The sequence below is a fragment of the Oncorhynchus mykiss genome, chromosome 17 (assembly GCF_013265735.2).
Source record: "Oncorhynchus mykiss isolate Arlee chromosome 17, USDA_OmykA_1.1, whole genome shotgun sequence".
Taxonomy (NCBI): domain Eukaryota; kingdom Metazoa; phylum Chordata; class Actinopteri; order Salmoniformes; family Salmonidae; genus Oncorhynchus; species Oncorhynchus mykiss.
The window spans coordinates 79,758,302-79,772,102 of NC_048581.1; the positions used below are offsets into that span (position 1 = coordinate 79,758,302).

At 43.3% G+C, this 13,801-nt stretch overlaps 1 protein-coding gene across 4 annotated transcripts in view; it reads left to right on the forward strand.

Annotated features, from left to right (window-relative positions):
* Positions 1-13,801, forward strand: part of LOC110493268 (voltage-dependent calcium channel subunit alpha-2/delta-2) — a 296,498-nt gene that overhangs the window by 210,486 nt on the left and 72,211 nt on the right. For all 4 annotated transcript variants that reach the window (XM_036948226.1, XM_036948229.1, XM_036948227.1 and 1 more), the window contains 2 exons: positions 8,068-8,199; positions 8,306-8,363. In XM_036948226.1, coding sequence (XP_036804121.1) covers positions 8,068-8,199; positions 8,306-8,363 — 190 coding nt within the window. The remainder of the gene's footprint in view (positions 1-8,067; positions 8,200-8,305; positions 8,364-13,801) is intronic.

Consider the following 13,801-nt stretch of genomic DNA (forward strand, 5'->3'; position numbering starts at 1 on the left):
CCCCCCCCCCCCCCCCCCCCCAAAGGTGCTCCGGCCGCAAAACCTTAAGCTATAGGGGAGGGTCTGGGTGGGCTCTGGCGCGGGACGCGGACCCCACTTCACCATTGTCTTAGTCCGCCTTATTGTCTGCTTCCGTGGCCTCCTAACCATGGCGAACCCTCTAAATGACCCCGCTGGACTGAGGGGCTGCTGGCGGCCCCTGGCTGACTGGCGGCACTGGCGGCCCCTGGCTGACTGGCGGCACTGGCGGCCCCTGGCGGCCCCTGGCTGACTGGCGGTACTGGCGGCCCCTGGCTGACTGGCGGCACTGGCGGCCCCTGGCTCACTGGCGGCACTGGCGGCCCCTGGCAGACTGGCGGCACTGGCGTCTCCTTGCAGACTGGCGGCACTGGCGGCACTGGCGGTTCCTTGCAGACTGGCGGCACTGGCGGCGCTGGGCAGACGGGCGGCTCAGGCGGCGCTGGGCAGACGGGTGGCTCAGGCGGTGCTGGGCAGACGGGTGGCTCAGGCGGCGCTGGGCAGACGGGTGGCTCAGATGGCGCTGGGCAGACAGGAAGCTCCCGCAACGCTGGAGAGGAAGGCTCTGGCAGCGCTGGACTGAGTAGCTCTGGCGCCTCTGGAATGAGGGGCTCTAGCGCCTCTGGACTGAGGGCGGGAGCTCTGGTAGCGCCGAACAGGCAGGAGACTCCGGCAGCACTGGAGAGGAGGAAGGCACCGGCAGCGATGGACAGGAGGGAGCACCTGTAGGGATGAGACGGAGAGACAGCCCCATGCGGGGGGCTGCCACCGGAGGGCTGGTGCGTGGAGGTGGTGACGGATAGACCACCACTGTATAGCTGGTTCTATTGTATGGAGAATTGAGGTCCTATTACCACCACTGTATAGCTGGTTCTATTGTATTTACAATAGAGGTTCTATTACCACCACTGTATAGCTGGTTCTATTGTATTTAGAATAGATGTTCTATTACCACCACTGTATATATAGCTGGTTCTATTGTATTTAGAATAGATGTTCTATTACCACCACTGTATATATTTAGAATATAGGTTATATAACCACCACTGTATATATTGCTGGTTCTATTGTATTTAGAATATAGGTTTTATTACCACCACAACTGGTTCTATTGTATGGAGAAATGAGGTTCTATTACCACCACTGTATATATTTAGAATAGAGGTTCTATAACCACCACTGTATATATTGCTGGTTCTATTGTATTTAGAATATAGGTTATATTACCACCACAACTGGTTCTATTGTATGGAGAAATGAGGTTCTATTACCACCACTATATAGCTGGTTCTATTGTAATTAGAATAGATGTTATATTACCACCACTGTATATATAGCTGGTTCTATTGTATTTAGAATAGATGTTCTATTACCACCACTGTATATATAGCTGGTTCTATTGTATTTAGAATAGATGTTCTATTACCACCACTGTATATATAGCTGGTTCTATTGTATTTAGAATAGAGTTTCTATAACCACCACTGTATTTATAGCTGGTTCTATTGTATTTAGAATATAGGTTATATTACCACCACAGCTGGTTCTATTGTATGGAGAAATTAGGTTCTATTACCACCACTATATAGCTGGTTCTATTGAATGTAGAATAGAGGTTCTATTACCACCACTGTATATATAACTGGTTCTATTGTATGGAGAAATGATGTTCTATTACCACCACTGTATAGCTGGTTCCATTGTATGGAGAATATAGGTTCTATTACCACCATTATATATATAGCTGGTTCTATTGTATGGAGAATATAGGTTATATTACCACCACTGTATATATAGCTGGTTCTATTGTATGGAGAATATAGGTTCTATTACCACCACTATATATATATAGCTGGTTCTATTGTATGGATAATATAGGTTCTATTACCACCCCTGTATATATAGCTGGTTCTATTGTATGGAGAATGTATTTTCTGTTACCAGCAGGGTGCAGTTAGATCTCTTGGCCACTCTTCAGAGGAACAGTAAAAAGATCTTCATGAAGATGATGACGATAATAATGGTTATTACTTCTTCTAAGGCCTTATCCATTTAATAGCTAGTTCTATCATCCCAAATGTATTTGTTATGTGGGATCGTTTGTATTCCCGCCTGTAATATATCACACCAGACGTGTCTGTCTGTGTGTGAATTAGCAGCCTTCTATAATGCTGGATTAAGATTAAGTTGTGCTGTGTGATTAACCAAAATGTAGGTTATTTTTTCATTTTTTTAACAACTAATTGACTGACAGGTGAAATGATTTGAATTCCACTTTGTATTTGCTTTTCTTCTTCTAGAGATAAATCGGATCTGTGATATGTAGCAGGGAGTTGTAGTTTCCAACAGGCCATTATTCTTCATAATTTAGTGCATCAAATGTGGTAATTTGCTACAATGACCATTATCCATTGTGCATCTAGTTGTCAGGTCTGTGTTTCTTTTACACCTGCTACAGAAGAGAGACAGGAATGCGGGATCGTGAGGCGATATAGAGAGCAGCTGTTGCTTTGCAAGGTATCTCTACCTGAAAATACATGATCTAAGTGATTGATAGTTGGTATTCAGCAGGCATAAAACTATGCCTTATTTACTTTGAAGAACTTTTTGTTAGACAGAATAGGCAGCAGCTCTATAGAGATGAGATGACTGAAATAGTAAAGTCATCAAATAAATCAAATGTAATATACACAACAACTGAAATATTATATTAAAATAAGGTAATGTGAATAAATGATGGTTAAAAAGTGATAAGCAGTAATGGGAAGTCACTACCATCATGGGACTTTTAGTAATTGTTTTATTCTGTGCTGTTACAGCATTCAACCCAAATAATCTAAACAGAAATGGAAAACTGTGATTATTTTTTAATAATCGAACCGAAACTGAACAGACCTCAAAAAGCACTAATCGCTCAGCACTAATATTAAACAGAAGGCAAAGATACATTTTGATCGCTGTTCATCAGAGCCTGTGCCACGTTCCCGGCACCTTGAAGTAAGTGCGTGTGTGTATATATATAGTGTATATATATATATATATATACACACTAATGAAGAGCAGCAAATGAAATCGTTTATTGTGTCTGATATAACATTAGGTTCCATTAGGGATCTGCTGCTAGGGATGATTGCTGGAGTACCATGGCCTGGAGAGCATCGGCAGTTTCACCTTTTCCAGATTTCAGAGAGAGGCCTGTTTCTTAGAAAGATGAGCCTCACAAAGTGCTCAAGGGCCATGCCACAAAGTGCGCAAGGGCCATGCTTGCAAGCAAGCAGGTCGGAGCGAGGGTGAGGGTGGGGGTGAGGTCAAGGGTGAAGGTGGGGGCAGGTCGGGAAAGGGTAAGGGAGGGGGCGAGGGCGAGGGTGGAGAGTGGGGCAGGTCAGGGCGAGGCTGGGAGTGAGGGTCGGGCGAGGGTGGGGGTGAGGGCAAGGGTGTGGGAGAGGGCAGATCGAGCCCCTTCTCTCTCTCTCTAACCTGACAGTTCGTCAGCAACTCAGAGCAGTAATTGAAAATCATGGGAAAAGTGGATAATGATTGTTTATTTGTGTGAAATTCAAACGAGAAGGGGAGAAGGCTGGACTTGGTGGTTCAGCGGCTTATCTAGCTGTGGTTGGCTGAGTAATTAAATCAGGAAAGCCAGTGAAGTTATGCTCAGCTCAGCGCCTCGTCCTGTTTCTCCTTTAATCAAGAGCCCATTATACCTCTGATTGCGTGCCCCATCTTCTGACTCCAGCTCAGCTATTAAACAGGAACTGAAAGCCTTTCTCTGTTGCAGGGGGGTTGGTGGCATGCACAGGATGCAAAGTTAGAGATAAATAGCAGGACAGGTATTGGGCAAAGAACTGAAAGCCTTTCATATGGTAGCAGATCACGGGTAATGGGGAGATGAGGAATTGGGTGGGGTGGGGGGGAGTGTTAGGAGAGGGGCATTATAGCACTCACAGGATACAAAGTAGTATATAAAGTGCAAGAGTGGTAATAGAAGGAGAGAGAGGGAGAGCGACATGATGATGGTGGAATATATGTGGACATGAGTTTAACATTCAACATGTTTTCCAGTTCTGGTTAAATGGGTGATCAGGCCCATAAATCCCTTTCATAAAGTACAATCGACTTGTGAGATATAGCTCTGACTTTAAGTTACACACACACACACACACACACTAGGAACCATGCTCTTTCCATAACATAACACTGACCAGGTGAAACCAGGTGAAACCAGGGAAACCTATGATCCTTTATTGATGTGGCAAATCCACTTCAATTAGGGTAGATGAAGGGGAGGAGACAGGTTAAAGAAGGATTTTTAAGACTTGAGATAATTGAGACATGGATTGTGCATGTGTGCCATTCAGAGGGTGAAAGGGCAAGACAAAAGATGTAAGTGCCGTGGAATGGTGCCAGGCACACTGGTTTGAGTGTGTCAAGAACTGCAACACTGCTTGGTTTTTCACGGTCAACAGTTTTCCATGTGTATCAAGAAAGGTTCACCAACCAAAAGACATCCAGCCAACTTGACACAACTGTGGGAACCAACATGGGCCAGCAACCCTATGGAACGCTTTTGACACCTTGAAGGTTTTCCTAATATTTTGTGCACTCAGTGTACATATATCTTTATATTCCAGACTCCCTAATATTTCTATATATCTTAATTACATTATTTTATTTGGGGGATTTGTGTATATTGTTTTGTATTGCTAGGTATTACTGCACTGTTGGACTTAGGAACATAAGCATTTCGCTACACCCGTGACAGCATCTGCTAAATATGTGTAGGTGACAAATAAGATTTGGTTTGATTTGATTTTTCATTTGATGTCCCAGACACACTGCTCTCTCTGGGTCTGGGCCAGCTCACTACATATACAGTATACTGTACATGCTGATGGAGTCAGACCACACTGGCAGATGGGACAGAGCCATTCAGCCAGAAGAGATATTTCTATTTGTATTTGTATTTACTATGGATCCCCATTAGTTCCTGCCAAGGCAGCAGCTATTCTTCCTGGGGTCCAGCAAAATTAAGGCAGTTATATAGGCAGTTATATACAATTAAAAACATTGTATTACATTCACAACAGATTTCACAACACATTAGGTATGTGACCACAGGCCGCTACCCTACTACCACATATCTACAACACAAAATCCAAGTGTACGTGTGTGTTTGTAGAGTGTGTGTGTGTAGAGTGTGTGTGTGTTTCATTACCGTCCCCGCTGTTCCGTAAGGTGTATTTGTATCTGTTTTTTTAAACAAATGTTATTGCTTGCATGAGTTACCTGCTCTGCTCTTAAATGCAAGTAAAACTAAATGCATGCTCTTCAACCGATCGCTGCCCACACCTGTGTTCTGTCTTTGGCTATGCCGGATTAAGTGATATGACATGCTATTCTATAAAATAATTTATCCGTAATTAATATTACCTGATTGAGCTAATCATGTAAATGTAATTCACTAGAGAGTCGGGCACCACAAAATAATATTTATAGAGCTGTTATCTTCCAAATAAACTCTTAAAGACCTAGTAATATTTTACATCAATAGCAGGCAATATTAATAGTCATCTTAATTCAGTCTCATCTGAAAATTGCAAATTCTTGGTTATCTGCACAAACCCTGGCTCACAAGTTGAATCAGAAATACAAAATTGGGTTTAATTATTTATTTCCTAAATACCTAACTAATCACACAGAATTACACATACACATAATTAAATCATAACGTGATTACAAATTACGTCATAAAGGAAAATTGTCCCTAGTGGGCGGAACAGATATGACAGCTTGTTACACAAAAGAAAAGGGGCTGGGTTTTGGTGAAAGAGCGGGAAGACTGAGTAACAAAGAGCAAAGCTGTGCTATCGTAAATACAGTATCTTATGCATTCTAAAGTACTGCCCATATGGAAAAGGGAAATGCAATAAATATTTACTCTGAGCTGTGCTTCGGTAGGTTGGCTGTAGATGGAAGGCCGTGTTGCCCAACCGAGTCCTTTGGAGAATGTCTCTACTGGTAAATTGGTTACGTTGAAGTAACGTTGTTTTGTGGTAGACGGGATACTCTGTCTGTTCCTTCCTAACCCTCGTTTGCAGGGGCTGTTGCTAACTGTTGCTAAGGGGCTGGTGCTAAGCTCACGCTGATGTTGGCTTCGTTCTGTTGTTATTATCTGAACCATTCTGACATCAGACCGTCGTCCTCACGTCCTCAGAACAGGAGGTTACATTGTCGTCAAAGGCTCATATAGGAAGGGAGAGGAGGGTGTATTTGAAAAGTTTTATAGCCCATGTTCCTTCACAGAGGCGGGCCTGCAAGGATTTTGCAAATGTAACATCAGTAGGGTAGAGAGAGGAAAAAGGGGGAAAGAGGTATTTATGACGGTCATAAACCTACCCCCAAGCCAACGTCATGACACCTGCCTGCCTGTCCAGCATCACTACTCTGGACGGTTCTGACTTAGAATATGTGGACAACCACAAATACCTAGATGTCTGGTAAGACTGTAAACTCTCCTTCCAGACTCACATTAAGCATCTCCAATCCAAAATTAAATCTAGAATCGGCTTCCTATTTCGCAACAAAGCATCCTTCACTCATGCTGCCAAACATACCCTCGTAAAACTGAATACCCTACCGATCCTTGACTTTGGCGATGTCATTTACAAAATAGCCGCCAACACTCTACTCAGCAAATTGGATGCAGTCTATCACAGTGCCATCCGTTTTGTCACCAAAGCCCCATACTACCCACCACTGTGACCTGTATGCTCTCGTTGGCTGGCCCTCGATTCATATTCGTCGCCAAACCCACCGACTCCAGGTCATCTATAAGTCTTTGCTAGGTAAAGCCCCGCCTTATCTCAGCTCACTGGTCACCATAGCAGCACCCACTCGTAGCACGCACTCCAGCAGGTATATTTCACTGGCCACCCCCAAAGCCTATTCCTATTTGGCCGCCTTTCCTTCCAGTTCTCTGCTGCCAATGACTGGAACGAACTGCAAAAATCACTGAAGCTGGAGACTCATATCTCCCTCACTAACTTTAAGCACCAGCTGTCAGAGCAGCTCACAGATCACAGGCACCTACCTATACATAGCACATCTGTAAATAGCCCATCCAACTACCTCATCCCCATACTGTTATTTATTTTATTTATTTTGCTCCTTTGCACCCCAGTATCTCCACTTGCACATTCATCTTCTGCACATCTATCACTCCAGTGTTTAATTTCTATATTGTAATTATTTCGCCACCATGGCCTATTTATTGCCTTGCCTCCCTTATCCTACCTCATTTGCACACACTGTATATAGACTTTTTCAATTTTATTATTGACTTTGTTTGTTTATTCCATGTGTAACTCTGTGTTGTTGTTTGTGTTGCACTGCTTTGCTTTATCTTGGCCAGGTCGCAGCTGTAAATGAGAACTTGTTCTCAACTAGCCTTAAATAAGGGTGAAACAAAAAATAAATAAAAACCTGATGTGGAATAGAGTTCCATGTAGTCATCTCTCTGTTTAGTACTGTGCGCCTTCCGTAGTCTGTTCTGGACTTTGGGACTGTAAAGAGACCTCTGGTGGCATTTCTTGTGGGGTATGCATGGCTGTCTGAGCTGTGTGCTGGTAGTTTAAACAGACATTTCAGTGCATTCAACACGTTAATAGTTCTATTGATGACGTCAATCTCTATTGATGACGTCAATCTCTTCTCTACTTTGAGCCAGGAGATATTGACATGCATATTATTAATGTTAGGTCTCGGTGTACATTTAAGGGCCAACCATTTTGCCCTGTTCTGGGCCAATTGTAATTTTCCTTCTTTGTGGCACCTGACCACACGACTGGACAGTAGTCCAGGTGTGACAAAACTAGGGCCTGTAGGACATCATATTGTCTTGGATTACCTCTTCATTATCCTGGACACCCAGTATAAGTTTGTGATCTGCTCTATCCCCAGTGCTAGTGTGGTCATTGCCATGTTGATTGTGCTGTACTGTACCCACTGTGCTGACAGTGTGTCCTCCTCTCCTCTCATCCTGTCCTGCAGCACCAGTCATCCTGAATGAGCTGAACTGGACCCAGGCTCTGGAGAGGGTATTCATTGATAACCGCCGGGAGGACAGCTCTCTGCGCTGGCAGGTGTTCGGCAGCGCCACGGGGGTCACAAGATATTACCCAGGTAGGTCCCGGATCGTTAATAATAAGGGTATTATCAACTTGAACTATAAATAGAAAAGATCAAGCTGATGTTCAGAATGATGTTTTACATTTCCTCCTTTTTCCAGCCACTCCATGGAGAGCACCCAATAAGATTGACCTGTATGACGTCCGCAGGCGGCCATGGTGGGTACACTGCAAATTGATCGGTGTTGATTTTTCAGTGTTACATTTCTAGTGTTGATTCAGGAATTACATTTACTCTGTACGAGTTAAATTAGCACTCAGTGATGTAAAACTACCCTTAGTGTTGGTGTTTATAAGCAGAGTTATTGTTTTACCCTGTGGAGAGTAAAGCAGTCTCATCAAAACTACGCCCATCTTTATCATATTTCCCAGCATGCTCTACTGCAGGTAGATTTTTTGAGATTGTTTTTAATATCTGTGTTTTTGCATGTGATTGTTTTTGCATTGATTGATTAATCTTATGCTACACAAAGATAAATAGCATACATTTTTCTAAACTATTCAGTTAGTTTGTTTTCGCCAATAGAAGAGGAGATTTTTTTATTTTGCTTCTGTAGTCTCACCAGGGTGCCTGCGCACCGGCCTCTATAGAGCCTCACAGTGGAGTTGTCATAATACCCACTAAAACCTAGTGGTTAAACAGGGAAATGGTTCCAATCGTTTTTCCACCATTTATTTTCCCATAAGGGATTTTAGGCTGTGTTTCGTGTAGGCTTACCCTGGCTTGACGTTTTGTTAACTGTGTAAAACTCTCTCAGACGAGGTGACTTTTATTTTTATTTGGCTCTATTTACGCTCATATTTGAAAATGCTAATTAGCGTTCAAGTAGGCATCATGCAAAACTACAAATCCCTGAAAGCTCCTGCACGTCATCTCTAGCTGATACCTTTGCTAACAGGTATTGTGTCAACTTAAAACTTGCACAAGTTTACAGAATTGTCAATTTAAAGAAATTTAGCCAATTTATTACTACATTTAGCTAACATTAGATAGTTAATTAAGAAATTCTTACCTTTGCCTCAATTCAGCAGTCTCATCCAGATCATCATGGCATTTGTAGTTCTTTATAATAGCCACATTTGCAGCTAATTAGCGTTTCATTTATGTCTTTCGCCTCCGATTCATTGAAGTAGAAGTCATTGACCAAATCGAAGTTAGTGATAGCTGTTGATGTCTAGAAGCTCTTTTTGGTCATAGAAAACGATAGTGGAAACATTATAAACAAAAGAAGATCAACACAAAAATATACAAAATAGCACAATTGGTCAGGAGTCCATAAAATAACTGCCATTCCCTCCGGCGCCATTCTCATCATTGATGGTAACTCTCCAATTCACTCGAAAAGGCAAGGCACACAGGGAAATCATATTGAAGATGTGGCTTAGTGGGGGTGTGGCTTTCAATTAGGTATTTTTGGCCACCCGTGAGTGGAAATGTTGTACCAGTTTAAGTGGTCTATGGTTATGTTCATAAAAGTTTGAGCATGTCTGCTGGCGGTTTTGAAGTCTTTATAAATGCGTACATAAAACCATGTGGCAAAGACTTGTAAACATTTAAATATTATTGTAATGTCCTTAACCCAACACTGAAATCAAATCAAATGTTATTTGTCATATACACATGGGGAGCAGATGTTAATGCGAGTGTAGCGAAATGCTTCTGCTTCTAGTTCTGACAGTGCAGTAATATCTAACAAGTAATCTAACAATTCCTCAACTACCTAATACACACAAATCTAAAGGGGGTGAATGAGAACATCTACGTATAAATATATGGATGAGCAATGGCCGAATGGCATAGGCAAGGTGCAATAGATGGTATAAAATGCAGTATATACATGTGATATGAGCAATGTAAGATATGTAAACATTATTAGTGCCATTATTTAGAGTGGCATTGTATAAAGTAACTAGTGATCCATTTATTAAAGTGGCCAGCGATTGAGTCTCAATGTAGGCAGCAGCCTCTCTGAGTTAGTGATTGCTGTTTAGCAGTCTGATGGCCTTGAGATAGAAGCTGTTTTTCAGTCTCTCGGTCCCAGCTTTGATGCACCTGTACTGACCTCACCTTCTGGATGGGAGCGGTGTGAACAGGCAGTGGCTCGGGTTCTTGATGTCCTTGATGATCTTTTTGGCCTTCGTGTGACATCGGGTGCTGTAGGTGTCAAGGAGAGCAGATTGTTTGCCCCCGGTGATGCTTTGTGCAGACCGCACCACCCTCTGGAGAGCCTTGCGGTTGAGGGCGGTGCAGTTGCCGTACCAGGCTGTGATACAGCCCGACAGGATGCTCTCGATTGTGCATCTGTAAAAGTTTGTCAGGGTTTTGGGTGACAAGCCAAATTTCTTCAGCCTCCTGAGGTTGATAAGGCGCTGTTGCGTCTTCTTCACCACACTGTCTGTGTGAGTGGACCATTTCAGTTTGTCTGTGATGTGTATGCCTAGGAACTTAAACTTTCCACCTTCTCCACTGCTGTCCCTTCGATGTGGATAGGGGGGTGCTCCCTCTGCTGTTTCCTGAAGTCCACGATCATCTCCTTTGCTTTGTTGATGTTGATTGAGAGGTTGTTTTCCTGAGACCACACTTCGAGTGCCCCCACCTCCTCCCTGTAGGCTGTCTCGTCGTTGTTGGTAATCAACCCCACAACTGTCATCTGCAAACTTGATTATTGAGTTGGAGGCGTGCATGGCCACGCAGTCGTGGGGGAACAGGGAGTACATGAGGGGGCTGAGCACGCACCCTTGTTTGGACCCCAGTGTTGAGGATCAGCGAAATAGAGATGTTGTTTCCTTCACCACCTGGAGCGGCCTGTCTGAAAGTCCAGGACCCAATTGCACAGGGCAGGGTTGAGACCCAGGGCCTCCAGCTTGATGATGAGCTTGGAGGGTACTATGGTGTTGAATGCTGAGCTGTAGTCAATGAACAGCATTCTTACATAGGTATTCCTTTTGTCCAGATGGGATAGGGCAGCGTGCAGTGTGATGGCGATTACATCGTCTGTGGACCTGTTGGGGCAGTATGCAAACTGAAGTAGGTGTAGGGTAGCCGGTAAGGTGTTATGATCCTTGACTAGCCTCTCAAAGCACTTCATAATGACAGAAGTGAGTGCTACGGGGCAGTAGTCATTTAGTTCAGTTATCTTTGCATTCTTGGTTTCAGGAACAATGGTAGCCACCTTGAAGCATGTGGGGACAACAGACTGGGATAGGGAGCGATTGAATATGGGGCGTAGTCCTTGTTAGCGGGCCGCGACGGTGGTACTGTGTTATCCTCAAAGCGGGCAAAGAAGGCGTTTAGTTTGTCTGGAAGCGTGACTTCGCTGTCCGTGGCGTGTGTGGTTTTCTTTTTGTAGGCAGTGATTTCCTGTAGACCCTGCCGAATACGTCTCTTGTCTGAGCCGTTGAATTGCGACTCCACCTTGTCCGTGTACTAGGATTTTGCTTGTTTGATTTCCTTGCATAGGGAATAACAACACTGTTTATATTCAGTCATATTCCCAGACCTCTTTCCATGGTTAAATGCGATGGATCGCGCTTTCAGTTTAGCACTTATGCTGCCATCTATCCACGGTTTCTGGTTTTAATAGTCACAGTGGGTACAACATCTCCAGTGCATTTCTTTATAAACGCACTCACCGAGTCAGCGTATAGGTTGATTTTCTTCTCCGAATGACCTTGTCAAGAGATACGGACCACTTGGTTATTGAATAACACCATTGGTGTAAACTACATACACTTCCTAGTGTTAAAAATACTATATCAGGTATAATTTCATAACACTGAAAGTGTTAATTCCCTAACACTGACAAAGTTTAACAGTGTCAGCACTAAGCAGTGTTCATTTAACACTCAAAAGTGTGGCCCCGTATAGACACTGGCCCAGTGTTAAATGTAAGACTGTCAGTGTTGATTTAACACTGGAGAATTTGCTGTGGTTTAATGTTTCTTTTCTACAGAATCCTGCTTTATTCTAGGATATGCTATTCAATCTGAGGACAATAACATTATTTGGTTAGATATGAATGGTTCAAATAGTATATGCTTCCAATAGACTTGCAACATTAAAAGCAATAAACAATAACATTAAAGCAATATGCATTATAAACACATTTTATTGTTCCTGATGCACATTCTATAGAATGCCAGATATTCTGGTATCAAATATTCAAGCCCCACATATTTAAATATTTGGAATTAGAACTCTGTCATTGTCTTGTAGTGGGAAATCTAATGTAACCAATCCTATATTGTGTTCCTGCAGGCTTAGTCTACCATGAACCTTAGTTGTCCCTCTTTCCTTCGAACTTAAAGGGATACTTCAGGGCAATGAAGCCCTATGTCTACTTCTCCGTCGCCAGATTGAGATTAATTTGTGGATACCATTTTTATGTCTGCGTGCTGTTTGAAGGAAGTTGCTACCTAATATTAACGCAATGTCTGGAAATCTATAGTAACTGCTAGCATGCTAGTAGATACCATAGACTTCCAGGCATTGTGCAAACACTAGTTAGCATTGGCTCACAAAACTACCTCTAACTTCCTTCATACTGGAGACATAAAAATGGATTCCATGAGTTCCTCAGACTCCCTTTAATAGAATAGTGCTGTCCTTTGTTTCAGGCCGTTGAGGTTAAAGCATTATCTAACCCCCATTTACCTCAGTGAGTTACCACAGTTAATTTATTCTCTTCAATGACCACAGCCAAGTGACTAATAAGATATGGAATAGTAGCATTGCTGTGTTGTTTTGTGTTCACCTGCCATTTGGCTTGTGAATCCCTACTGTGTTGTGTTAAGTGTTCACCTGCCATTTGGCTTGTGAATCCCTACTGTGTTGTGTTAAGTGTTCACCTGCCATTTGGCTTGTGAATCCCTACTGTGTTGTGTTAAGTGTTCACCTGCCATTTGGCTTGTGAATCCCTACTGTGTTGTGTTAAGTGTTCACCTGCCATTTGGCTTGTGAATCCCTACTGTGTTGTGTTAAGTGTTCACCTGCCATTTGGCTTGTGAATCCCTACTGTGTTGTGTTAAGTGTTCACCTGCCATTTGGCTTGTGAATCCCTACTGTGTTGTGTTAAGTGTTCACCTGCCATTTGGCTTGTGAATCCCTACTGTGTTGTGTAAAGTGTTCACCTGCCATTTGGCTTGTGAATCCCTACTGTGTTGTGTTAAGTGTTCACCTGCCATTTGGCTTGTGAATCCCTACTGTGTCTCAGATCTCTGCTAGGGCCAGGGTTCAGAGAGGATGCCAGTTTGACGTTTTCGACAGCACAGGGGTGTGTGCGGCCAAACAGCCCCCCCCTCACCCCTCCATCCCTCCATCCTGCCTCCACCTGTCATAGTCGCTCTGTGGAATAGTTGCCTGTTGCCTGGGCACAGATTAAAGCACCTTGGACATAATCATGACAGCCACGTTGATTAGAGTTGATGGTGGTTTCTGTCCCTGGCTGTCTCTCTGTGTCCATCTCCAACTATGCCTGGTTGGCTGTTTCAGGTCAGGCCAGGGATTGGCCAGGGGTGTTGGATGGGCAGGACAGCAATGCACTGAGACAAACAACAAACTCCCACTGTAACATACTTACAGTATACTCTAGGTTTAT